The following is a 27,359-nucleotide window of genomic DNA, read 5'->3' as shown; positions in this document are numbered from 1 at the left end:
CAGAGAGGTGATGCTGGAACAGCAGAGAGGCGATGCGACAGCAGAAAGGCGTTGCTGGGACAGCAGAGCGGTGGTGCTGGAACAGCAGAGAGGTGGTGCTGGAACAGCAGAGAGGTGGTGCTGGAACAGCAGAGAGGTGGTGATGGAACAGCAGAGAGGTGGTGATGGAACAGCAGAGAGGTGGTGATGGAACAGCAGAGAGGTGGTGATGGAACAGCAGAGAGGTGGTGATGGAACAGCAGAGAGGTGGTGGTGGAACAGCAGAGAGGTGGTGATGGAACAGCAGAGAGGTGGTGATGGAACAGCAGAGAGGTGGTGATGGAACAGCAGAGAGGTGGTGATGGAACAGCAGAGAGGTGATACTGTAAAAGCAGAGAGTTGATGCTGGAATAGCAAAGAAGTAATGCTGAAACAGCAGAAAGGTGATTCTGGAACATCAGAGAGGTGGTGCTGGAACAGCAGAGCGGTGGTGCTGGAACAGCAGAGCGGTGGTGCTGGAACAGCAGAGCGGTGGTGCTGGAACAGCAGAGCGGTGATGCTGGAACAGCAGAGCGGTGGTGCTGGAACAGCAGAGCGGTGGTGCTGGAACAGCAGAGCGGAGGTGATGGAACAGCAGAGAGGTGATGCTAGAACAGCAGAGAGGTGGTGATGGAACAATAGAGAGGTGATATTGGAAAAGTAGAGAGGAAATGCTGGAATAGCAAAGAAGTAATGCAGAAACAGCAGAAAGGTGATGCTGGAACATCAGAGAGGTGGTGCTGGAACAGCAGAGCGTTGGTGCTGGAACAGAAGAGCGGTGGTGATGGAACAGCAAAGAAGTAATGCTGAAACAGCAGAAAGGTGATGCTGGAACATCAGAAAGGTGATGCTGGAACATCAGAAAGGTGACGCTGGAACATCAGAAAGGTGACGCTGGAACATCAGAAAGGTGACGCTGGAACATCAGAAAGGTGATGCTGGAACAGCAGAGAGGTGATGCTAGAAAAGCAGAGAGGTGATGCTGGAAAGCAGAAAGGTGATGCTAGAACATCAGAAAGGTGATGCTAGAACAGCAGAGAGGTGATGATGGAACAATAGAGAGGTGATACTGGAAAAGCAGAGAGGTGGTGCTGGAATAGCAAAGAAGTAATGCTGAAACAGCAGAAAGGTGATGCTGCAACAGCAGAGAGGTGGTGCTGGGAACAGCAGAAATGTGATGCTGGAAAAGCAGAAAGGTGATGCTGGAAAAGCAGAGAAGTGATGCTGAAAAAGCAGAGAGGTGATGCTAGAACATCAGAGAGGTGATGCTGGAACAATAGAGAGGTGATACTGGAAAAGCAGGTGATGCTGGAAAAAAGAATAGAGGCAGTGCTGGAACAGCAGAAAGGCAGTCTGCAGCAGGACAGCCGGTGGTTCTTACATTGCAGCATTCGGTAAGTAATAACTATTTTGTTATTTTCAAAGTGGTCAAGCTTTTAGGTAATTTAAATTGAATACCACTATAACAATACAATGTCTGGTAGATCGGCTCACTCAGCTGCACACGGAGGTAGACATAGGAACGGTGTCTCTTTAAATTTCCTGTTGGTTTATTAGAATGCGGCATAAATCAAAATATAGTCCATCACAGTAAATACGGCCCTTTGGGCAAAACAGGAAAAACAAAACAAAGTGGCAACACAAAGCACAGTCCTTGTGGTAGCGGGGATCCGCCCGCTCCGGGTTTAGCAAATGGTTCAGGTTAGCACACCATCTCTCTGGAGCTAGCCTCTCCAGACACACTGCACACTGCATGCCTCAGCAAGCCGTCTATTTAAACCCCAGACCACACCCAGGGGGTGGAGATATGTAGAACAACCTCCCACCCGCTCTATGCTTGTTCTAAAAAAAACAGCCCTTAAAATAGCTGCTTAACCCCTCACAACACTTAGTGTGCTGGAGCAAAACTTCTGGGTTTCAAATCACTGAAGCTAATAGCCTCGGTGAAACATACCTCCCCTCCAACACTTTGCCAGTGACTTTGTCACAAATGATATACAATCTTTGCAATTGACTGAGGCCCTGATGAGGCATGTTATCGTAGGCTAAACGGCCATTGGTTAATTTGTCCATGTTCTTATGCTGCTCTTAAAATAAAGCAAGTAAGCTGAAATGCCAGTGAGTGCTCTGCTATTTCCACATTTGGATTCTACAACGATGTGCAATGACTATTCAATATTTATAAAAAAAAAAAAAGGCCATACACTAAATATTGTAAACCAAATGTAAACTCCTGGTTTGCTTACCAATTGGTACAAGTTTTCCCAAAAATCCTGAGTCATAAGGCGAAATAAGGCCAGAAAAGCCCAACTAAAAGTATCAAAGTTTGTGTAGCCGTAGTTTGGATTCCTCCCTGCTTTCATACATGTGTAACCTTCTGGACATTGCCTTGGATGAGAAAAAAAGAAATGGAAATAAAATCAATGCAATTTTTAGATACAAGGTTCCTGATTTTTTTCTACTGATGTGACACAGATCAAGCCTCTAACACTGGACACTACCAAAGACTTATCTGTTTTTTCAAAAAAAAGTAAGGTAATGTATTGGAATGCTGCATAATGTAAGAGACTGAGTATGTGCTAGATATGACTTTGTGCTATGTGTTTCTCTTGGAGAAATTCCACCTAAATACACAATGAGGTAAGGATGTGCACTGCAAGAAAACCACCAAATACAAGTGAATATGATAACTTGAGTTTTTCTTCTTGCTCAAGATTTCCCATTCAAGAGTCTATAAAACATAGGTGACAACCCCCGTTAAGCTGTAATTGTTGTCATATACTGTCAGAAAATAGTCTTTAAAGAGAACCTGCCACCAGGATCAGTCATAGCTTTAGTTTAGAGTGCCTGATCCTGATGAACTGTTCTCTTTATAGATTTCTCTGCTTGGACTATTACTACTTGTTAAAAGGGTACATTAACAATAAGTTGATCACATAGGGAATTTAGGCATTTCTCAATGTCCCAAATCAATGGGCTACCTGTATAATAAAGGACAGGACATACAGAGATGGATTTTGCAACCTCTCTCCCCCTTGCCAAGAAATCCGGAACTTGAGCCCCTTTATTAATCTCTGATAGAAATCCCATGTTCATATACCCTAAGCTAGACATTAATTAGACCGTTATCATAATGCTTAGGTGATACAAAATGAATGGGTTCTTTTTTGTGACTATTAACTTTAAGTGACGTTTATGCATTAAAGGTTGTAACAAAATTACTTACAAACCGCAGAAAATCATGAATTAATGTTTTTGCTTCACAAAATGTCATTTTACATAAATTCTCCTATAAGACAAAATACAAATCTGTGTACTTCAGTCATGCCAGGCTTCTTACCCCGCATCTGTACCATTGCCACATAGTATTGGATCTACGGCTCCATGCAGTTTATAAAAGTTTGCTGAAAAAGAAATTAGGAGGGTGAAAAGGAAGAAAACAAAAGAAAAAATCAATGATAGAATATAATGTGTGATCCACCAGGTCGAATGTGTATTTAATATGCATAAGAACAATTTCACTCATTGACACATACATTAAGAAACAGTTATTATATTATACTATACAAATGTGCTCTAAAAACATCTGACTCGAGCTTTTCACAAGGCTCTGTTCACATCTGCATTAGGCAATTCTGCTTTTCTAGGAACAGAGAAACTGAGTTAACGTGGAGGATGCATCAGATACAAGATGCATGCAAACGGCACTAGGAGGACCCTATTAACTATAATGTGGACCATATGTATTCTGTTTCGATGTCCAAATGGCCTGCCTTGAATCTTATGTCTTAAAAACTTTATGGAGCTATGGAGCCTATTCCTCGCTCTTTCAAAGACAAGTCCAGCAAAACCTTTACATGGTAAATCGGTTCCTCCATTCCTGAGAAATCAAGTGTTTTAATTAAAATGTAAATGAGGCTGAAGAGCTATTTGTAGATCTGAACCTTCTGTCACTCCAGCTCTATTCTCCGCCCATCAGAGAGGAGTGACTGAGGCTTCACACCTTCTGCCCATTGGCATATCAATTCAAACTTTGATTTATCAGTAACGGAGGGACAGACTGGCCATGTAAAGGTATTGATGGACTTGGCTTTGAAAGAGCTACAAGTGCATATAAATAGTTTAGGATGTGAAATCCTGCTTTAACAATGGTGGTGTTCTAAGATCTCCGAATTTTCCAATGTGTTATCTCTTGTATCCATGATATCGAAGATCATTGTGAATTTTCAATTCAGTACTTTAACAGTTTTTACAGTGGTATAGTGCTTGTGAGTTATACATTCTTGGTAGAAGACATGGCAATAGGTGAATGCTAACATGCCAGAAATCTGTTATTAATTTTTATAGAACGGACTCTGCACATCCTCCAAAAACTTTTCTCCACTGTAGTCGTCACTGTGGTGTATGACCTACTAGTTGGACATACACTACTCTTATATTTATCATCCACCCTCACAATGAATTACTTGAATTCCCAGTTGACGGACTCCTTGCCAGGGGCATAACGTGAAGCTTGTGGGCCCCCACAAATTTCCAACAGAGCCCCCAACTATCAATGGTCTTTAATAGTTTTGGACTTCTGATACATACCAAAGAGACCTTTTGGGACTCCCAAGGTTCCAGGGCTCGGGAATGCAATGCAACTCCTGCACCTACTAGTGTTACTTCTATGCCAATTGTTAATTATACTGTTCATTCTATAAATATACAGTATGTCTTTGTAGGGGCTTTGGATGAGAAAAAGCTCTAAATACTATAAAGAAATACAGGGAGACCTCTTTGAGATGACCACCTATCACAGAAGATAGCGAGCATGCATAATATATGGAGGAAATAATTTGTCACAGGAAATCTGTTCTAGAAAAGAACAGTGTGGTCTCCTTAATCATGTGTTTTTTTTGAGAAGTTTCACTGTTTTCAGAGCATAATGCACACAACATTTTTACATTTAATATGATCGCATGATAATAGGTGCAGATTTACTTTAAATGGGTTCTCTGTGAGTAGAAACAAAAATAAATAAATATGTAAAGGAAATGCCATTATAAATAAATTCCTAAAAAAACATTAGTAAATCAAACTCATTTTGTTTAAGGAGATATTCACTATGCTATTAAAATGGCTGTAATCTTATTATTAAGACAGAAACCTGTCTTAGAATGTTAATAGTACAGGTGCCTGTGAGCATGTGCAGTAGGAAGCTCTGCTGCTATGTCCTGGAGATATCTTATAACATGTACTATTGAGCTACCTCCAGGCACAGCAGCCACTCAGCATCCAGAAAGATAGGATGTACAGTAGTTTGAAGAGATTCTTCTCACCTCAGCAACCCTGGTGTCTCCAGTATTAAATCAGATAGACAGGTTGGACAACAGTCTGAGCAGCCTCTTACCTTGGCAACCCTGGTATCTCCAGTATTAGATCAGATAGACAGGGCGGACAGCAGTGTAAGCAGTCTCTTACCTCAGTACCCCTGGTGTCTCCAGTATAAGATCAGATAGACAGGGTGGACAGCAGTGTAAGCAGTCTCTTACCTCAGTACCCCTGGTGTCTCCAGTATAAGATCACATAGACAGGGTGGACAGCAGTGTAAGCAGTCTCTTACCTCAGTACCCCTGGTGTCTCCAGTATTAAATCAGATAGACAGGTTGGACAACAGTCTGAGCAGCCTCTTACCTCGGCAACCCTGGTATCTCCAGTATTAGATCAGATAGGCAGGGTGGACAGCAGTCTGAGCAGCCTCTTTTTACCTCAGTACCCCTGGTATCTCCAGTAGTAGATCAGATAGACAGGGTGTACTGCAGTGTGAGTAGCCTCTTCTTACCTCAGTACCCCTGGTATCTCCAGTATTAGATCAGATGGACAGGGTTGACAGCAGTATTAGCAGCCTCTTCTTACCTAACCACTCCTGGTATCTCCAGTATTAGATCAGATAGACATGGTGGACAGTAGTGTGAGCAAAATCTTCTTACCTCAGGAACCCTGGTAACTCCAGTATTAGATCAGATAGACAGGGTGTACAGGATTCTGAAAAGCATCCTCTAACATCAGCACCCCTTGTATCTCTAGTATTAGATCAGAAAGATAGAATCGCAAGAGGTGTGAGCAAACATTGTCCCCTGTTTCTGCCTTCGCTGCAGCAATGTGGTAATCCTGTTTAATTCTCTGGGATTTGTGGTGCCATCCAGGCTGGGAACTTGGGGGTTGATTTCTATCTTCTTGTCCATCTTCCTGCAGTGAGCATTGGGAAAGGCTGATCACTATATAAACTTCTGAATCCCTGTCTCCCACTGGCAGTTATAAGTTCGGTTTAACTTGGTTTACACCCTTTTTCTCTGCTCCTGTTATATGAGTACTGATTCCCGTTTCTGACCTATGCTCATTTTCTGACTAGTGACTACTTTTCTGCCTGACAATTTTACTCCTTAGCCTTACCTCTTGGTTCTGACCCATGAACTTTCCATTCCCCGCCAACCTGCTCCACCAGCCAGCAGAAACATTGCGGACGCAACCTAGGGTTCCAAAAAGTTCAGATACCTGTACAAGGCTTAAAGGGTGAAGGCCAGACTTCCCCTGGGACCTGATAGATGGAGTGGCTAGTGCAAAGCCTATCCATGGAAGAGCTTACAGGTGACTACAAACAGATCTACTTTACACTTCTTACTTTAGCACCCTCAATGTCTCCAGTCTTTTATCAGATTATCCATTGAGCGCACATCTTATTACACATGAAGGGAGGGGGAGAAGCTTCTAACTTCAAATGCTCACTGGCACCTCTCTTGTTAACATTCTACAGTGTCTGTGGTCATTTTAACTCCCTAGACAAAATAAGTGTAATTTACTAATGAAAAGTAATTACTTAAAGTTAGATTTCCTTTATTTAATTTTTTCTATTCCCGGAGACCCCTTTAAGGGTGATGTATTGTCATGTGATCATCTGTTTGCAATTGGAGCTATCTGGCGGTCATACGGAAGTTGAAAAGAAATTTAGCGCTCCTGTCTACCAACTAAAACAGAACACTGTATCAGAGAGGCAAAAAATGTATCGGCTGTAGCGCCGGCGTCCCTGCCCTCTGCTAGGCAGGGACGCTGTTCCCCTCACCTCTCTGCTCTGTGCCCGGCGTCCTCCTCCCGCTCTGCTGGCAGCGCGCGCTCCTTCCCGGCCACTGTGCTTAGGGCGCGCGCGCGCGCTCTCCCTCCCTCTTAAAGGGGCCGCGCGCGCCGTCCTAAGGAGTCCCCGGCCAATGGCCGGAGGACTTCACCATAGATAAGGCACCTCCTCCAAAATGGAGGTGCCCGAGCAATGTTGTTGCACCGTTCACTACTCTGCTTCAGCCCTCAGGTCCCATTGCCAGTTACCTGCCAGATACCTGCCAGATTCCTGCCAGCTTGCTGTCTTATTCCTGCCTGATATTCTGCTACCTGCCTGCTAGCCTGAGGTCCGACGGTCTGCCTTACTACTCCTGTCAGTCTGTCTAAGGACCAGCTTGCCCGCTCACCTGGGAGCGCACATCAACTACCTGCCTGCTTGCCTGAGGTCCGACGGTCTGCCTTACTACTCCTGTCAGTCTGTCTAAGGACCAGCTTGCCCGCTCACCTGGGAGCGCACATCAACTACCTGCCTGCTTGCCTGAGGTCCGACGGTCTGCCTTCCAACTCTTGTCAGTCTGTCTATGGACCAGCTTGCCCGCTCACCTGGGAGCTCACATCTGCTACCTGCCTGCTAGCCTACCTGGAGGCTCTGCCGTCACGTGCTGTGACCACCTGCCTGTCCAGTGACTCCTGCCCGCTCACCTGGGAGCGCTCATCTGCTGCCTGTCTGCTAGCCTACCTGGAGGCTCTGCCGTCACGTGCTGTGACCACCCGCCTGTCCAGAGACTTCTGCCCGCTCACCTGGGAGCGCTCATCTGCCGCCTGTCTGTTGGTCTTCCTGGAGGCTCCGCCGTCACATGCTGTGACCACCCGTTTATCCAGAGACTCTCGCCTGCTCACCTGGGAGCTCACGTCTACCATCAGCCGCCACAGGTCGTACCAACCCTTTACCCAGAGACTGCCCCGGTCACTTGCCGTGACCATCTGCCCGTTCACCCAGAGACTGCCCCGGTCACTTGCCGTGACCATCTGCCCGTTCACCCAGAGACTGCCCCGGTCACTTGCCGTGACCATCTGCCCGTTCTTCTAGAGACTGTCCCGGTCACCTGCTGTGACTGCCTGCCTGGTCGCCACCCGCTCCCTTACAAGGACCGCCCCCTTGTATAGTAGCTCAGAGGTTCCGCCTCCCAGACCCGTTACAGTTTGCTCGGGCCATGGAACCCGGTGGCACCCAAGCTCCCTCGCTCTCGGACCTGTGTCATGAACTGTCCCGTCAGAGGTCTCAACAGGAGTCCATCCTGGGTCACCTGCGGAATGTCAATTCTCGCCTGGACACTCTGACTGCTCCGCCAGCAACCTCCGCCTGTGCCATGACTCGCAATCCGGCAGCTCCGCTGTCCACTAATACCATGGTATCCTACCCCGGACACCGGCTTTCTGCACCTCCTCGCTTCGGAGGCGACTCCGCCCAGGCTCGGGGCTTCATAAATCAGTGCACCCTGCACTTTGAACTCCTGTCCCACCAGTTTAACTCCGACCGGGCCAAAATTGCCTTCATCATGTCCCATCTCACCGGGGAGGCCCTGGCCTGGCTAAATCCTCTATGGGAGAGAGGAGACCCCCTGGTGTCCGACTTGCCTGCCTTTCTCATGGCTTTCCGGAAAGTCTTCGACGAACCCGGACGGAAGACCTCATCCGCATCATCACTGCTACGCCTCCGTCAGGGAAGTCTCACCGTGGGCCAATATGCCATACGGTTCCGTACCCTTGCCTCGGAGCTGGCCTGGGATAACGACGCTCTGGTATCCGTCTTCTGGGAGGGTCTGTCTGGCCGTATTAAAGATGAACTTGCCGGTCGGGACATTCCTACCACTCTCGATGACCTAATAACTCTTGCCACCCGGATTGACCTACGGTTCCAGGAGCGTGCCAAAGAGGTCACCCGTGAGAGGAGGTTTCCACGTCTAGCTCCTACTTTTCAGAAATCCGTCTCTCCCCAGGTACACTCTCCTGAGCCTATGCAGGTCGACCAGACCAAGATGGTCAAAACCCGTCAGGACTTACGCCGTGCCGAGGGGAGCTGCTTCTACTGTGGCAGTAAGGAGCACCGGATCCGTGCCTGCCCGGAGAGGTCGGGAAACGCCTGTGTCTAGGTTCGCTCAGAGAGGTCGACCTAGACAAGAATAAATCCTCTCCATCTCTGCTGCTGTCAGTCTCAATCGTCTGCGGGGAGAACCGTTATTTCGAACTAGCCCAACTTGACTCTGGAGCAGCCGGGAATCTTATTTCACAGTCCCTGGTAGAGAAATACCGCATCCCCACCAAACCTCTGGCTGTACCCTTGTCTGTTGCTGCCGTGGATGGGGGTCTCTTACCACGCCCCATCCAACTCATCACCGAATCCATTACTCTGCAGGTGGGAATGCTGCATTCTGAGAGTATCTCCTTTCATGTTCTGCCTGGACTCTCTCACGCCCTCTTGCTAGGTCTACCTTGGCTCCAGAGACATGCACCCGTGCTTGACTGGCAGACCGGAGAAGTCCTTCGCTGGGGACAGGACTGCCATAAGACCTGTCTGGTTCCCGTCCATCCCGTCCGTCCTTCTCCTACCCCAGCTAATCTACCTGGACTTCCGATTCCTTATTGGTCTTATGCTGATGTCTTTAATAAAAAGGAGGCAGAGACACTACCCCCTCATAGACCATACGACTGCCCTATCGACCTGTTACCTGGTACTACTCCTCCCCGTGGGCGTATTTATCCATTATCCGCTGCTGAGACCCGGTCGATGTCCGAATATATTGAGGAGAATCTGGCCAGGGGATTCATCCGGAAATCTACCTCCCCGGCGGGAGCAGGCTTCTTTTTCGTCAAAAAGAAGGACGGCTCTCTCCGTCCCTGTATAGACTATAGAGGCCTTAACCAGATCACGGTGAAGAATAAGTACCCCCTTCCGCTCATTCCGGAGTTATTTGATCGACTGAGGGGGGCTAGAATCTTCACCAAACTGGACCTCCGTGGGGCGTACAACCTGGTTCGTATCCGTCAGGGGGATGAATGGAAGACGGCATTCAACACCCGGGACGGCCACTATGAATATCTGGTAATGCCCTTTGGTCTCTGTAACGCTCCTGCCGTCTTTCAAGAGTTGGTCAATGACATCTTCCGGGACCTTCTCTACTCCTGCGTAGTGGTGTACCTGGACGACATCTTGGTCTTCTCTCCGGATCTCCAGACTCACCGGAGGGACGTTCGTCAGGTCCTGCTCAGGCTCAGGCAGAATCACCTCTTCGCTAAATACGAGAAGTGCCTCTTTGAGCAGACCTCGCTTCCGTTTTTGGGCTACATTATTTCTCAGACCGGCCTACGAATGGATCAAGAGAAACTGTCTGCCATCGAGAAATGGCCTCGACCGGAGGGGTTGAAGGCCATTCAGCGGTTCCTGGGCTTCGCCAACTACTACCGCCTCTTCATACCGCACTTCTCTTCCCGGACTGCCCCAATTTCCGCGCTCACCCGTAAGGGTACTAATCCCAAAGAGTGGCCGCCCGAAGCAGAGGAGGCCTTTCTTTCCTTAAAACAGGCCTTCTCTTCCGCCCCGGTGCTGCATCGCCCGGACGGCAACAAGCAGTTCTTCCTGGAAGTTGATGCCTCCTCCTCTGGAGCCGGAGCGGTACTTACTCAAAAATCATCTTCCGGGAGGATGGTAACTTGCGGCTTCTTCTCTAAACTCTTCTCCTCCTCAGAGCGCAATTATTCCATAGGAGACCGAGAGTTATTGGCCATCAAACTGGCATTGGAGGAGTGGCGTTACCTGCTCGAGGGGGCTCTTCACCCGGTAATAATTTACACTGACCACAAGAACTTGGCTTACCTCCAGCATGCCCAGAGACTTAACCCGCGCCAAGCCCGGTGGTCCTTGTTTTTTGCTCGTTTTGATTTTGTTCTTCATTTTCGCCCGGCTGACAAAAACGTCAAGGCGGACGCCTTGTCTCGATCCTTTCTGGTGTCTGATCTCGAGGAAGATCCGAAACACATCATCGATCCCGCCAGAGTGATGCAGGTGGCTCCCGTGAGTCTAAATCGTCTCCCTCCCGGAAAGACGTTCGTATCAGTACCTGATCGGGAGAAGATCCTTCACTGGGGTCACTCCTCTAAACTGGCTGGCCACGCCGGTCAGAAAAAGACCCTCCAGCTTATTACCCGGCACTACTGGTGGCCTACCCTGCACAAGGACGTAATAGACTTTGTTTCTGCCTGTGTGTTCTGCGCCCGCAACAAGGTTCCGAGACATCTGCCAGCCGGTCGCCTCCTTCCGCTTTCTGTACCTGCTGCCCCCTGGCAGCATATAGCAATGGACTTTATAACTGACCTCCCAGTCTCTGCCGGTTGTACGGTCATTTGGGTGGTCGCTGACCGCTTCTCCAAGATGGCTCATTTCGTTCCCCTGCCAGGCATCCCGTCTGCACCCGAGCTAGCTAAAGACTTTATTCGTCACATCTTTCGTCTTCATGGCCTGCCCCTCCACATCGTGTCGGATCGTGGGGTACAGTTCACCTCACGCTTCTGGAGAGCCACTTGTAAACTGCTAGACGTCACCCTGGACTTCTCTTCCGCTTACCACCCACAGTCCAATGGTCAAGTGGAGCGGATCAATCAGAACCTGACCAGTTACCTCCGGCACTTCGTTAATGCCCATCATTCAGACTGGGTGGATCTCCTACCATGGGCCGAGTTCTCTTATAACAATCACGAGAGCGAATCCTCCTCCAAATCCCCGTTTTTTGTAGTCTTCGGTCAGCATCCTCGGATTCCTTTTCCTGTCTCCACCTCTGTGGACAACCCGGCTGCGGAATCTCTCGTTAGCAAATTTTCCTCCATTTGGGAGAGTACCCGATCCGCACTCCTTCAGTCGTCCGAACGGATGAAAAGACACGCTGACAAAAAACGCCTGGATCCTCCACAATTTCGTCCTGGAGATAAAGTCTGGCTCTCATCTAAATATGTCCGACTCAAGATACCTTCTTACAAGTTAGGGCCTCGGTTCATCGGTCCTCTGGAGGTCATCAGTCAGATCAACCCGGTGGCCTATAAATTGAAACTCCCGGCCAACTTACGGATCCCTAACTCCTTCCATGTATCTCTCCTCAAACCTGTGGTACTTAACTCTTTTTCCAAGTCTACAGGTACGCCTCCTGCTCCGGTTTCTGCTGAGGACGAGTTTGAGGTAGAGAACATTCTTGCCACCAAAAGGGTAAGAGGAAAGACCTTTTTTCTAGTAGATTGGAAGGGGTTTGGTCCTGAGGAGAGAACGTGGGAGCCCCGGGAGAACATCCATGCCCCGCTCATCCTTGCTAAATTTCTGTCTGGCCTAAAAAAGGGGGGGCCTAAAGGGGGGGGGGTACTGTAGCGCCGGCGTCCCTGCCCTCTGCTAGGCAGGGACGCTGTTCCCCTCACCTCTCTGCTCCGTGCCCGGCGTCCTCCTCCCGCTCTGCTGGCAGCACGCGCTCCTTCCCGGCCACTGTGCTTAGGGCGCGCGCGCTCTCCCTCCCTCTTAAAGGGGCCGCGCGCGCCGTCCTAAGGAGTCCCCGGCCAATGGCCGGAGGACTTCACCATATATAAGGCACCTCCTCCAAAATGGAGGTGCCCGAGCAATGTTGTTGCACCGTTCACTACTCTGCTTCAGCCCTCAGGTCCCATTGCCAGTTACCTGCCAGATACCTGCCAGATTCCTGCCAGCTTGCTGTCTTATTCCTGCCTGATATTCTGCTACCTGCCTGCTAGCCTGAGGTCCGACGGTCTGCCTTACTACTCCTGTCAGTCTGTCTAAGGACCAGCTTGCCCGCTCACCTGGGAGCGCACATCAACTACCTGCCTGCTTGCCTGAGGTCCGACGGTCTGCCTTACTACTCCTGTCAGTCTGTCTAAGGACCAGCTTGCCCGCTCACCTGGGAGCGCACATCAACTACCTGCCTGCTTGCCTGAGGTCCGACGGTCTGCCTTCCAACTCTGGTCAGTCTGTCTATGGACCAGCTTGCCCGCTCACCTGGGAGCGCACATCTGCTACCTGCCTGCTAGCCTACCTGGAGGCTCTGCCGTCACGTGCTGTGACCACCCGCCTGTCCAGAGACTTCTGCCCGCTCACCTGGGAGCGCTCATCTGCCGCCTGTCTGTTGGTCTTCCTGGAGGCTCCGCCGTCACATGCTGTGACCACCCGTTTATCCAGAGACTCTCGCCTGCTCACCTGGGAGCTCACGTCTACCATCAGCCGCCACAGGTCGTACCAACCCTTTACCCAGAGACTGCCCCGGTCACTTGCCGTGACCATCTGCCCGTTCACCCAGAGACTGCCCCGGTCACTTGCCGTGACCATCTGCCCGTTCACCCAGAGACTGCCCCGGTCACTTGCCGTGACCATCTGCCCGTTCACCCAGAGACTGCCCCGGTCACTTGCCGTGACCATCTGCCCATTCACCCAGAGACTGCCCCGGTCACTTGCCGTGACCATCTGCCCGTTCATCCAGAGACTGCCCCGGTCACTTGCCGTGACCTCCTGCCCGTTCTTCTAGAGACTGTCCCGGTCACCTGCTGTGACTGCCTGCCTGGTCGCCACCCGCTCCCTTACAAGGACCGCCCCCTTGTATAGTAGCTCAGAGGTTCCGCCTCCCAGACCCGTTACATCGGCAAGCAGTGTCTGAATATTGCATCCCTTCCACTTTAACCACCAGTGAACTCTTATAAAAGCAATCATACATAAAATAAACATTACACATATAAGACAATGTAGACAGTTTTTAGCATAGGCACTGTACTACATACTTTCATTGTTTATATATTCAACAAAGTCAAACCCCTTGCTGCCATTGGCCAAATACTGGTCTTCCACGTTGATTGGCCAAACAACGCACTTCCGCCTTAAATGACCCATGAAAAGCTGTAGACCGATTAAAGCAAAGACACTGAGGCAAAACACTGTCAAAATCATGACATCTGACAACTTCTTCACAGACTGAATGAGGGCTCCCACAATGGTTTTCAGACCTAGAGAATAAAATGCAAAGAGATGCTTTTAGATGTTGCATTTCTGCATGACTTCAATGTAAAATCAAGCACAATTGATTAAGAATTAAAATATAGATCTTTTATATTGGAAACGTCCAAAGGGGTTGTCCAGGATAAGAACAACAGATCTACTTTCTTCCAAAAACAAAGACACCCCTGTCCACAGGTTGGGTCTGGTAGTGGTACTGCAGTTCAGTCCCTTTACTATAATGGAGCTGAGCTGTAATACCAGAACCAACCCATGGACAGGTGTGCTGCACTTCCGGGAAGAAAACAGACATCTTTTTATAACTTTGGACAAACCCTTTTGTTAAAGGAGCAACACAGCAAATAGCAACTCTGTGAGTGCTGGATTTTCTTGACTTATATCTGGCTGTGATGCTTGGTCTAGATGTTTCCACTGTTTTAATACCAGAAAGAAACAAAATCTCTTATACTTGATTAAAACCTACATGTCATTTAAAACAACATATTAGGCTACATGCTGGATAGTTATCCATAATGAAAACTGTCTTTTCTATGGGATAACATTAAAGAAGCTGTCCACTACTTTATATGAACCCCCAATGTATCCCCCCGGGGCCCAGAAGTGTTTTTGTAAATACCTTGCGATGCCTTCTCTGCCCCTGAGCGGCGCTATCACTGGCCACTCAGAGGCATCACGTGACCCGTCACTAATGTCACGTCTAGTGAGGCGTGACATCAGTGACGAGCTCCCCGCGGTGGATGCTGGGTTGTGCGCTCTTTCCCAGTGAATGAGGAGCGGCAGAGCACACGGTGGATGGTGGGTGTGACATGCTGGGTAACCTCGCCCACAGCCCAGCATCCACCGTGGAACGCAGAAGTAAGTCACAGACGGCTGCAGCCAGAACATGACGTAACATCAGGGGATGTCAGAGCCGGCTGCAGCCGGGGTCACGTGATGCCTGTGAGCGGCCAGTGATCGCGCCGCTCACAGGCAGAAAAGGCACCACAAGGTATTTAGAGAAACACTTATGGGCCCTGGAGGAATACATTGGGGGAATCATATAAAGTAGTGGACAACGCCTTTAAAGAATTAGTCTGATTTCAGCAAATAGAAGTTATTCAGTTAATATTGGAAAGTTACACAATTTCTAATATACTTTATATATCCATTTCTCACAGTTTTCAAGATCTCTTCTTACAGTCATTCTATCAAAAGCTTATTTGTGTAATACCAAAAGATGAAAATGTGTCCCGATCATGTGACGATCACGTGAGTTGTCGGATGGTAGTTCTGACAACTGTACAGTAACCAGCTTTGCTGTTCTGTATCCATTATATGACCGGAAAACATTTATAACGATGGCTCATATTCAATGAATGGAAGCAAAGATCTTATAAAAGAGTAAATTGATGCAGAGGGTATACTGGAAAACCGTAGAACTTTGTATTATACAATAAATAATCTTTCTTTGCTGAAACCATAATAACTCTTAAAGGGTAATTCCAATCTGTAGTAATTGGGATGACTTACAGATAGCTGGGGGTCTGACTGCTGGGATCTCTCTTAAGGATGGAGGGTTTTGGAAACTAAACATCGGACTCTATAGAGCCCCATTCTGAATTGAGCACAGCTGCACTTGCTCTACTTCTGATACATTCAATGTCCATCAGATTGCTGGAGAATACTGACTACAGCACTCAGCTATTTACAGCAGTCCAATAGACAATGCATGGAGCGGAGATCAAGCACACCTCCGCTCCTTTCAAGAAGGGGGCCTGCAGAGCTCAGTTCCCTTATTTCAGACCTCTGTTCTCTGGATCACTGGCGGTTCAGGCAGTTGGACTTCCAGCGATCAGTAAGTTATACTATATTTTACTATCTTTGGAATAACCCTTTAAAGAGAATCTGTCACCAGGTTTTTCCCATCTAATCTGAGAGTAGCATGATGTTGGGGCAGAGACCATGATTCCAGTGATGTGTCACTTACATGGCTGCTTCTGTTTTATCAAACAGAGATTATAACTAAAGAACTAGAAAATCCGCTACCAGGTGCTCCAAACCTGCCCCACCACACCACTGATTGGCAGATTTCTGCTCATGCTCAGCATACACAAAGAGCTGCTAATCAGTGGTGTGGGCGGGGTTACACAGAGCTCAGCATTCAGAGAACTGCTAGATCTGCACTAGAAAAAACAGCAATTTTATCAAACCTGCAGCAAGCAGCCCAGCAAGTGATACATCGTTGGAGTCAGGGTCTCTGTCCCTACATCATGTAGCTCTCAGATGGTGGTGCCAAAAACCTGGTATCAAATTTCCTTTACGTGCCTCAATCTAAAAAAATATAATTAGGCTGTGAAAGGATAGTTTAATACAAAAACTTAGATTTTTGTGAGTCCTAATCTTTGCAGAAGCTCAGCATAATTAATAACTAGAGTCAAAAGTCTATTCCATGCTTGGTCATTTCCGTATGTCTCAAAGAAAAGAGATATTTAGCAATAAAGATGATAACTCTGAAATGATTTGGACATTGTGCTCCAGGATGAGTTAATAGTTGACCATAATAATATTTGTAAAAACAAATTGCAAAAATATTTAAAAATATTCTGTTTCCACCAACTTTACCCAACTTTCGACTGTTCCTCCAAGCATAACCGTACAGATTATGTCAAGCTGCAATTTTCAAGATTGGAACAGACTTTTGAAAGGACACAAAGCGGAGCCCTGCTTTATATTACTAATTATCGCTTAAGTGACGATGCAAAAATGTGCGCACAGCATAAGCAAAACATGCGCATTAGTCTGAACATGCTTAATTAAACATAAAGCATTGCAGTAGTTTTTCCACACTGAAGAATCTAGACACCAAAATCTGATAGAAAAAAAATATTGACACAAAACGTAATGTGTTCTTTTCACATTACAAATAAGTATAAGAAAGGACACCTAAAACTTCAAAGACTTCAAGAACTTCTTAAGTTCAGCTTGGCATATAGTTTGTGTGACAGACTAACGTGACAGACCTTCACTGACCTCAGCCCCAACAAAACTCTTTGTGATGGATTGGAACACAACTGCAAACCAAAATTTATGCCTCCACAATACTGGCCTGAATTGAAACATATTATTTATACTGCAAGGCATAATTATTTCACCGCTCCCTAAAAAAATTAATAAAAGATTAAGCATTAAATCATATCCACCTTAAATTGGAGCAAAAACTACAACTCGTTCCACAAAAAAAACCAAGCCATGATTTAGCTTTGTTGTCACAAATATAACCAAGTCTTGACTCCTAAAATGCATAGATCAATAAATAAAAATAAAAAAAACCAAGGCCATCAATGCCCAAAATAGGCATGTCATTAATAGGTTGAGGGCGAATCACTGTTTTAGAGCGTTGCTTTTTCCCACTAGTGATTAGAGTGTTGGCTTTTGAACGTGTTTTGTGCCTTATCAAGCCTATTGGCTTTAGAGCTAAGACTTAGTTTCCTGAGACTATAATATTGACGGATCTTCCTTACACTAGGCCATTAACAATCAGCTCACGGCACAGCGCCATTCGTTTAGCTGTGGCTATTCCTTGTATTCCATCTGTTTGTAACTTTGCCCTACTTAAAAAATAGCAGTCATTTTAATTTTTATTTCATGAATCAGTAGTACACATAAAAATAAGCAACTTTGTAATATATCAAATCTGAGACATTTGCTTATTTCTCCTCCTGAACTGATCTCTCTTTCTCAATTCATGGGTAAAATTAATCAAATCTGTATTCAATGAACAGACTTTCACATTACTGAGTTAGAAGGAAATAGTTGGTGCTTATAACACTTTATGGAGAGGTGTGGAGGGGGGAGGAGCTAGAGACAGACACAGACATCTTGCTGCAAGTTCTTCCAACAGTTACACTTTAAATTTATACATTTCTTATTTTAAAGTGCAACTGTCTATGTACTATTGATTTCTGAAATAAAAATTTAAATGACAGTTACTGTTTAAACAATCAAAACTGAACTTGAAATAGCAGGCAGAGTTGGCAACATTCCGTACCTGGTAAATTATAAACAATTGCAAGGCAAAAAATGAAAAAAAATAAGAAGGTGTAGACAAACAACACACATCTATTAAAAGACAGCAACACGTTTCAAAACCAATCTGATTTCTTCCTCAGGAAGTGGTTGTCCTGAGGAAGGAGTCAGTTTTCACTTTGAAACGCGTCGACAATAAACCACTATTATTTTTAGCCAGTCTTTAGATCCTTTTTGGAATCAGCAGCGCATTTGAAGTCCACATCCCCTGGCTTTATGATATAACTTCTTCAGGACGCGTTGCTGTCTTTTCTCTTTTAATGAATGTTAGTGGTTTTTCTACAACTTCTTATTCTTGTCTTCATAGTGACAGCACCCACCACAATTGTTTTTTAATTTTTTTGCCTCTCAATAGTTTTAATGAGCCGCTCCGTCAGCTTTAACTCTTGGAGCAGCCTATATGAGGAATACCACTTTACTGCTACTCTCATCAGAGTTGTGCCTGATCTGCACAACTTCACCAGGCGAGTAGATTCCATATACTCTTCTCTATTGCTTATCACCAGGACTTCACCATGGAGCACTCATATTTAGTTTTAGTAAACAATAAATGGGGTGTGGCGCTTGTCATGGCACCACTGCTCCTTTATTCCACTCATAGGAAGTCAGACACCAAATAATGCAAAATTGATGGTCTATCCTAAGAATAGCCATCATTAATGTCCTTTTAAACTTCCCTAACACCGTGTCATTTAGAAATGTGTACACTGTTTCTGTTTTGTAAAAACTATTTGAAAAATATCAAATCTGATTGATTAATAGACTTTCATCACTTGGGCATCAGCTTTGTTTCCCAACATGTACAGAATCAGTAAAAAAAACTGTGTCAATTACACCAAGCACGCAAAGAACCTTCAGTTTATTCAATATTCCAATGAAAATGCCACTACAAACTTGCAAGGTACTTTGCAGCTTTGGGGCACAGTTTTAGGAGGCGGACATTTCCATAAACTAGGCATACCACTTACCTTGTCCTCACTGTATGAGGCAGTTCATTAAATATTGCATTCCCTATGTGTCATACAGCATGTCAAACAGATATTTGCAAGTTACTGTAGATGCTTCAAAACTTACATATACAGAAAGGTAATGTTCATGGTTAGCATCTTAACCATGAAATTCATTTTCACAGATCAAAATCATATCATAGCAGATAAAAGCATGCATCAGTCATCATAAATCAGCCACTTTTTCATGGTGGGAATCAAGCTGGGGTTTCAATGTTTTCATGCAAACCATTTAAACGCCAAGGCTGAGCCACATTCATGTATGGAATTTGCGAATGCCAATTAAAAAAAAGTAATCATTCTAAAACATGGAACATAATTATACAACTTGCCTTTTTATGACAACCAAATCTTATTTTAATGACTAACAAAAAAACTGGAAATACAAGGAATCAAATTCTGGAATTAAGTACACTTTTTATTTTTCCAGCCCCATTTTATTCAAGTGGAAAGTAGAAATTTTCGAAACAAATGAACGCAGTACAGTATACTTTACAAAATACTAAAAATACACTGCGAGAGTGCAAAACAACTACAGTCCTAAATGCAAATTTGTCATTTGAGTCATGTTAGTGTTGATATTAGGTGGATATTTTCTTTAAAAACCAAAAATTAATTGTAGTGCATTTTGAGGGAAGCTAATACGCTGCAAATAACAAAAAATATTATATATAATATATATAAAATTATGTATATTTTATAAATAAAAATTGGTAATAAAAACCTAAACTTTCTTCAGGTGTCAGATGACTTACAATATTTGGAAACAGACAACTGTATATCTGTGCTCAAACCTAAGCTTCAAGTCAATTGTATGTTTCATTTTCCTAGGCAGTCAGCATGCGACGCTATGCACTTAAGTGGTGCCATTACAACCATAATACATCTTGAATTAGTGAACAATGTTGGAAAAGGAATCCCTCTCACTTTCTTGTTTTTTCCTTTAGTAATTTACACTTAATTTCTTCATGACATTGTTTTATTAACATCAATAATTCAGTAAAAAAATAAAAATATGCATTGTTCCTGAAATATATTTGTTGCTAATGGGATACTTTCTAAATAAAAAGGCAAATAAATCTATAAATAAATAGTACTTTCAAAGGACAAAATTTCCATATTTAAACGGATATTTATACACACAGGGTATTTTTTCTTTTTTAAGATTCAATTTTTTTTAAATTATAAATATTTTGGATCAAGTACTATGTTTATAACCTTTAAAGAGTAACCGTTGTTTTAATCTCTATTCCATAAATCAACAGAGCAAGTGAAAATAAGAAACTTTGTAATATATCGTATCAGAGAAATCTCCTTCACTGATCTTTTATTCTCAAAATTCTCAATTCACTGGTGAAATCAGTATTCAGTGAAGACAGATTGTTACATTACTGAGATAGAAGATGACAGTTGGTGCTGATATTATACCTAGACAGGAAGGAGGAGCTCTGCCTCTAGCTCCTCCTTCTGCCTCCCTCCTCCACTCTACATGGAATCTTATCTGCACCGCCTATCATCTTCTATCTCAGTAATGTAATAATCTGTCTTCACTGAATACAAATTTTACCCATGAACTTAGAATTTTGAAAATTAATGGTCAGACCAGGATAAGAAAGAAACAGATTTCTCTGGTAAGATATGTTACAAATTTTCTCATTTACATTTGTACTAATAAATTCTGGAATAAAAATTAAAACAACGGTTACTATTTAACTAGTTTGCAAAGGGATCAACTAGATAATAAAAAGACCAGATGTATCATATTTTTTGGACTATAAGCTGCACTTTTTTCCCAAAAATTTGAGAGGGAAAAGGGGTGAGTCTTATAGTCCGAAAGTACAGTAGCTTACAGGTTGGGGGAAGGTGGCATTGGAGCGGGGTCACAGAAGGCAAGGTCGCCACTGCAGGAAGCCGAGGGCGGCAGGAGTGGGGAGATGCTGCGGGCCCTGGGCTGGGTGGAGGGGGATGTCCCGGCGGTGCGAGGCAGGAGCCATTGATTTCCGGCGGTTGGCTTCAGAAAAATGGCACCGGTGTCAGCAGATTGTGCAGATTGACATCTCGGTTCAATGATGAGCCGAGATCTTAATCTGAGCATGTGCCGCCTTCGGCGCCATTTTCCTGAAGCCCACCTCTGGGAGATCAATATGCACAGCGGAACTCTACTCCTGCCTTGCACCGCTGGGACTCCCCCTCCCCCCACCCCACGGCCCACAGCATCTTCCCACTCCTGCCGCCGTTGGCTTCCTGCAGAGGCGACCCTGCCTTTGTGACCCCGCCCCACCGTCCCCCCCCACTCCCCTCGGTAAGCTAAATTCGGACTATATAACGGACCCCCATTTTCATATTAAATTTTTTTCTTTCCCTATTTTCCTCTTCTAAATTTGGGGTGCGTCTTATGATCCGGTGCGTCTTATAGTAAAAAATTTAATTTGTGAGGAAAAAAAACAAGAACATTTTATAATAAATTTTTGATTAATAAAATTCCTTATTTTAACCACCACTACACATGTCCAATTCTGTTGGCCAGAAGGCTAACATCATACATTTGCTATATCTATGTGAATGCAGTCTACAGACGCTATAGTCAGGCTACCTGTCAGTAAGAAGCTGTCAAATTTCTGCTGATGCTAGAAAAGGGGCTGAGTAAAATGATCATTAGCTCCGCAGCCCGCACATGTCCACAAAGCTGGAGAGCACAAGGTGTACTGAGACTTTGTTAGAGAGTAAAAATGTATTAACCAGTACTTTGCATTACATGCAAGCAGGTCGTCAGGATGGAGACATTATACTTGTTCACGTTATCAAAGAAAGGCAGGCTGCAAATCCTGACAAAAATGTATCTGCACCATTTTTGCAAGAGACGGAACATAACATCTGCGAGAGATCAGCCTTAGTGTTTAAATCTTTTCTCACCTGGAATGACAGAGATAGTTTTCAAAGCTCGGAGAACTCTGAATGTTCTCAGCGCTGAGACATTCCCAAGGTCCACAAACTCTGTCACATATCTGCAATAAGGGAGGTCACACACAAACACAATGACAAAACACAAAACAGCTACAACAGGAAGTACGTCACAGGGCCTATCCAACACCTAACATCAACTGCAGGCCGCCTTACCTGGTATTACAGATATAGTTTTCAAAGCTCTCAGAACTCTGAAAGTGCGTAGAGCTGAAACATTGCCTAGGTTTACAAACTCTGTTATATACCTGCAGAATCAAATTAGAGTTACTTGTAAAGGTGCGGATTGTTCCATAGAAGCCCAACATTAACTACTCTCTTCCCAAGGGCTCGTAAATGGACCACAATGCCCAAAATGCAAGTGGTCACCTATGAGGAACTTATAAGTTTTCCTTCCCAGGATGTAGGACATCAGCTTTCTTTCCTGGGATATTAATGTGATATCTATGTTGGCCCTCAGTTGTATTGTCAATGTGCATACAGTGAGACAGTTTTTAGAAGAGAGATATTCTGGAAAAACTTTGAACCTCTTTCCATATACATATACAGTATATATATACATATACAGTATATATATATATATATATATATATATATATATATAAACAGTATATATATATAAACAGTATATATATATGAACTTTTCCACATTTTGTCACGTTACACTCACAAACTTAAAAGGAGCCTGTCATGTAAAAAAAAAACCTCTATTACCCTGAAGATATGGGGTTATGATTCTGAAGCTGACCAATGCCCGCACTGAAAGCCCCGCTGCCAGGAGGAAATTAACTTTATTCTTCAAAGCAGCCTCATGCTTTCAGTCATAAGGGTGCGGCCGGTGTGGCTTCAGTCACCGTTCAGTGCATAGTGAGTGGAGGATGAAAACACGCCCTGGCATTAATGCTGAGCAGACTGTCAGTCAGTGCGGAGACATGGTTACAGTCGCTACTAACCATGCACTAAGCGGTGACTGAAGCTATGCTGGCCACACCTCGATGACTGAAAGCCCATGGCTGCCAGGAGTAATAAAGTTAATTTCCTCCCAGGAGCGGGGCTCTCAGTGCGGCAGCTGCACGATTTCAGAATGTAATTAACTTGCAGATTAACCTCATATCTGCTAGTTAATAGTTTGTTTATTTTTAATTTATTTGTTTATTTTTTATTTTATGTGGTATACCAAAACAAAGTAGCATGTATTTGTGAAGTGTAAAGGAAATGATTCAAAGTTTTCTAAATATTTTAAAAATATAAATCTGAAAATTTTGATGTGCAATTGTATTCAGGCCCCGAGTCAATACTTTTTGATGCATCTTTTCTTTGGGTGTTTTAGTTTTGTTATGTTTGTTTCTGTCGGTTTTGGGTAACAGGTGTTTTTCATTTACTCTTTTGGTCTGCCCTATCACTTTTCGGGTGCAGCTTTATATACCTTCCCCTGCTGGTGCTTCCTACTGGTAATAGTCTTTGTTGGATTCATTCACTTGGCTGTAGTTTATGTTGGTTACAGTGGTTTTGTCTCTGATTCCTTTATTCCTTAGTAAATTGCTACTCTAGAGAGTCTAGGAGCTGTTAAGGACATTCAGGGCAAGCCACAGTCAAGTGGGGGTGTCATTGTGTTATTTTAGGGTGCCAATCTCCACTGTCAGACAGGGACCGACCAGAGTCAGAGGAGGGCTTTTTCCTAGTCTGAACAGGGATCTATCAGGTTCAGGTATTTGTCACCCAGGTTTGTACACCACTCGTATAAATGTGCTTTAGCAGTCATAACACATTTGCCCCAGTCTCAAGTTTTTTGTATCCCCACAGCATGATACTGCCACCACGTTTAAAGGTGGGAAGGGTGAATTGTTAGTTTCTTTGCCACACATAGTATTTTGCATTAAGCCCAAAAATTTCTACTTTGGTCTTATCTGATCAGAGCAACTTCTTCCACATGCTAGCTGTGTCCCCTAAATGGCTTTCTTCTTGCCCATAAAGGCCAGATTCATGGAGTATATGACTAAGGCTATGTGCGCATGTTCAGGATTTTAATGCAGAAATTTCTGCAGCGTTTCTGCATCTCTTGGCAGGAAAAATGCCACAGAAAAAAAACGTGCGTTTTGCCGCAATTTTGATGCATTTTAAATGCGGTTTTTTTATGCGTTTTTGGACATCAATGAATGCTTTTTGGAGCTAAATAAAGATATTTGAAAAACGTGGGACATTGCTTCAATCCTTGGATTACTGTCAGACCTGGGGTGAGTATATTGGTTAATTTAAATGATTAAGGAATGTGTCTGTTGTATTTCAAATAAAATGTTTAATCTGTGCGTGTGTTTAACTCTTTACTTTAATTAGCAAACATGTTCCCTGGCTATTAATAGCAGCTGACAGCTGTTTCATAAGCCGCTACGTTCTCATGAACAGCAACAAGCAGCGCTTTGGACGCAGCGTATTTTCGCTGCGTCCAAAACGCTGTGTTCTAATGCCGCACTTTTGTTGTCAATACTAGCAGATCCACAGCATATAATGGATATATAAAATCTAACCAGAAAAGGCTAAACAGACAGCTGCGGGCTGATATTAATAGCCAGGGAAGGGGCCATGGATACAGGCCCCCTCCGCAGCTAATAATATCACCCCTCAGCACTCCCAGAAATGACGCATCCATAATATGCGCCAAATCTGGCGCTTAGCCTCTGCTCTTCCCACTGCCGTGTAGCAGTGGCGAGTGGAGTAATCGGGTTGGGGTTCATGTCAGCCTTGTATTGGCGGCTGACATGAAGCCCAGGTTAGTAATGGAGAGGCGTCTATAAGACATTCCCATTACTAACCCCGTAGTAAAGAGTATCGACACTTTTGCAATAAAAGACACAGCTAGAATAAAGTATTTTATTGAAATAAAATTACACAGGGTTTTAATATTTATTTATTTTTTTATTCTGCCCATCCCCGAAGCCTTGATCTTCTGTAAAAAATAAAAAACAACCATTTCCTTCACCTGTCCGCCGTCACGAAGTAATCCAGATTGTCCCTCGATGATTCGGGTCACTTCTACAGCAGCCCCATCAATCACTGATGGGACTGCTGTAGAAAACAGCACTGTACACTGACAGGAGTGTAAAATCACTCCTGTCAGTGTACATGGCTGTGCTGCACGCTGAGGTCAGGTGAGTTCATCAGCTGAAGATCAGCTGATCAGCCCCGGTGACCTCATACTGCATCAGTACTGTGTGGGAACATTTGTGAGAATGTTCCTGCACAGCACCGGTGCTGTAAAGTGAGATCCCGGAGCTCTCAGCTGATCTTCAGCTGATGAACTCGCGTGACCTCAGCCGGCAGCAGCGATGTACACTGCCGGGAGCTAGCATGCTCCCGTCAGTGTACTGTCGGCCACTGGGATGATCGCATCACCGGGGAACATCAGGAGGACGGCGGGACACCGGGGAACACCGGACACGTGATGATAAAGGTGTTTTTTTTATTTTAAACAGATTTTTACTTTTTTTTTTTTTTTTTTACATCGAGCACAGCCCCAGCTTGGCTGAGGGGACTACTGCTCCCCTCAGCTGCGCTGCTCTCGCTGTTATCATCCGGCGGTCGGATGATGGGAGAAGTAGTCTTCTTCCCTGGCCGGGGTGCCATTCTTTGAGTTTTTTGCACTGCAGAAACGCTACAAAGAATAGACATGCTGCGTATTTTAACGCAATGGCAATCCTGAGAGGAAATTTCCACATCATGTGCACAGCACATCAGGATTGCCATTGCATTAGCTGGCAGATAGATTACCTAGCGTTTTTGGTGCATTTCCGAGCGGAAAAAACGCTGCGAGAACGAATCAAAAACGCTCAGTGTCCACTTTACCTAATAGTAGTCTCCCACATGAGCTGTGGATCTCTGCATCTCCTCCAGAGTGACCATAAGCCTCTTGGCTGCTACTCTAATTTGTGACCTCCTTGCTTTGGATATCAGTTTAGGTGGACAGATATTATTTGGTAAGTTTGCAGTTGTGACATACTCCTTCCATTTTTGGATGATGTATTGAAAGAGAACCGTGAGATGTTAAGAGCTTGGGCTATTTTTTATAACCTAACCCAGCTTCATTCTTCTCCACAACTTTATCCCTGACCTGTCTGGTGTGTTCCTTGGTTTTCATGATGCTGTTTGATCCCTAATGTTCTCAAACAAACCTCTGAGGCCTTCTCAGAACAACCGTAGTTACAGTATACTGAGAATAAATTACACACAGATGGACTCAATTTACTACTTACGTGATTTCTGGAAGCAATTGGTCACTAGGGTTTTATTTAGGGGTATCAGACTACAGGGGGCTGAATACAAATGCACATCACATAATTCCGATTTATATTATTTAAACACTTAATTTCCTTTAGACTTCACAAGTACTTTGTATTGGTATATCACATGAAAAAAACACTATTAACCAGCAGATATTGGGTTAATCTGCAGGTTAAACTTGTTCTGAAGGCATGCGGCTGCCAAATTGAGACCTCCACTGTCGGGAGGAAATAAAATACATTTAAGTTTGAGGGTGTAACGTGAACAATGCAGAATAGTTCACGGGGTATGAACACTTTCTCAAGGTACTGTACACACCCACGTTAAAATGGCAGGTCTTTGTCATGCAAAAATAATGACATGAAGAATAATCATTTCAGAACTTTTTCCACCTTTAATGTCACTAATAATCTGTACAATTCAATTGACAAGTAAACTCAAACCTTTTGGGGAGATAAAAGAAAATATATAACTAAAATAATGTAGTTGTATAAATATGCACACCCCTTTTTTGAAATATTCTTTGGATTTATGACAGTATTCAGTAATTTCGAGTCTAGACTTGCCAATCTTTGTCCACTGTTTCTTGCAGTAGCGCTCCAAATCTGTCAGGTTGGTAGGGCATCTCCTATGCACAGCCCTCTTCAGCTCAAACCACAGATTTTCCATTGGATTCACGTCTGAGCTCTTATTGGGCCATTCAAAAACTCTGATCCTCTTTTGGCGAAGCAATTATTTTGTTGATTTAGAGGTATGCTTAGGGTCATTATCATGTCGAAAGGTGAAATTCATCTTCATTTTTAGGCTTTTTAGCAGAGGCTTGAAGGTTTTGTTGCAAAATCGACTAATATTTGGAACAATTCATAATTCTCTCCAGCTACAGATATTCC

General features: G+C 44.6%; 1 protein-coding gene across 8 annotated transcripts in view; it reads right to left on the bottom strand.

The window, feature by feature from the left end:
• Positions 1-27,359, bottom strand: part of SCN8A (sodium voltage-gated channel alpha subunit 8) — a 243,686-nt gene that overhangs the window by 93,011 nt on the left and 123,316 nt on the right. For 4 of the 8 annotated variants that reach the window (XM_073663217.1, XM_073663213.1, XM_073663215.1 and 1 more), the window contains exons 6-9: positions 22,351-22,442; positions 13,930-14,151; positions 3,359-3,422; positions 2,265-2,406 (exon numbers count right to left, since the gene is read on the bottom strand). In XM_073663217.1, the coding sequence (XP_073519318.1) occupies positions 2,265-2,406; positions 3,359-3,422; positions 13,930-14,151; positions 22,351-22,442 (520 nt within the window). Of the gene's footprint in view, positions 1-2,264; positions 2,407-3,358; positions 3,423-13,929; positions 14,152-22,146; positions 22,239-22,350; positions 22,443-27,359 lie in introns of all 8 variants that reach the window. The other 4 variants (XM_073663214.1, XM_073663216.1, XM_073663219.1 and 1 more) reach the window with 2 other exon arrangements.

The sequence above is a fragment of the Phyllobates terribilis genome, unplaced genomic scaffold, assembly GCF_046119375.1.
Source record: "Phyllobates terribilis strain yellow unplaced genomic scaffold, ASM4611937v1 Scaffold_2__4_contigs__length_985480577, whole genome shotgun sequence".
Classification (NCBI taxonomy): domain Eukaryota; kingdom Metazoa; phylum Chordata; class Amphibia; order Anura; family Dendrobatidae; genus Phyllobates; species Phyllobates terribilis.
The sequence above is the reverse complement of the archived record's forward strand: the minus strand, read 5'-3'. Positions and strand labels throughout refer to the sequence as shown.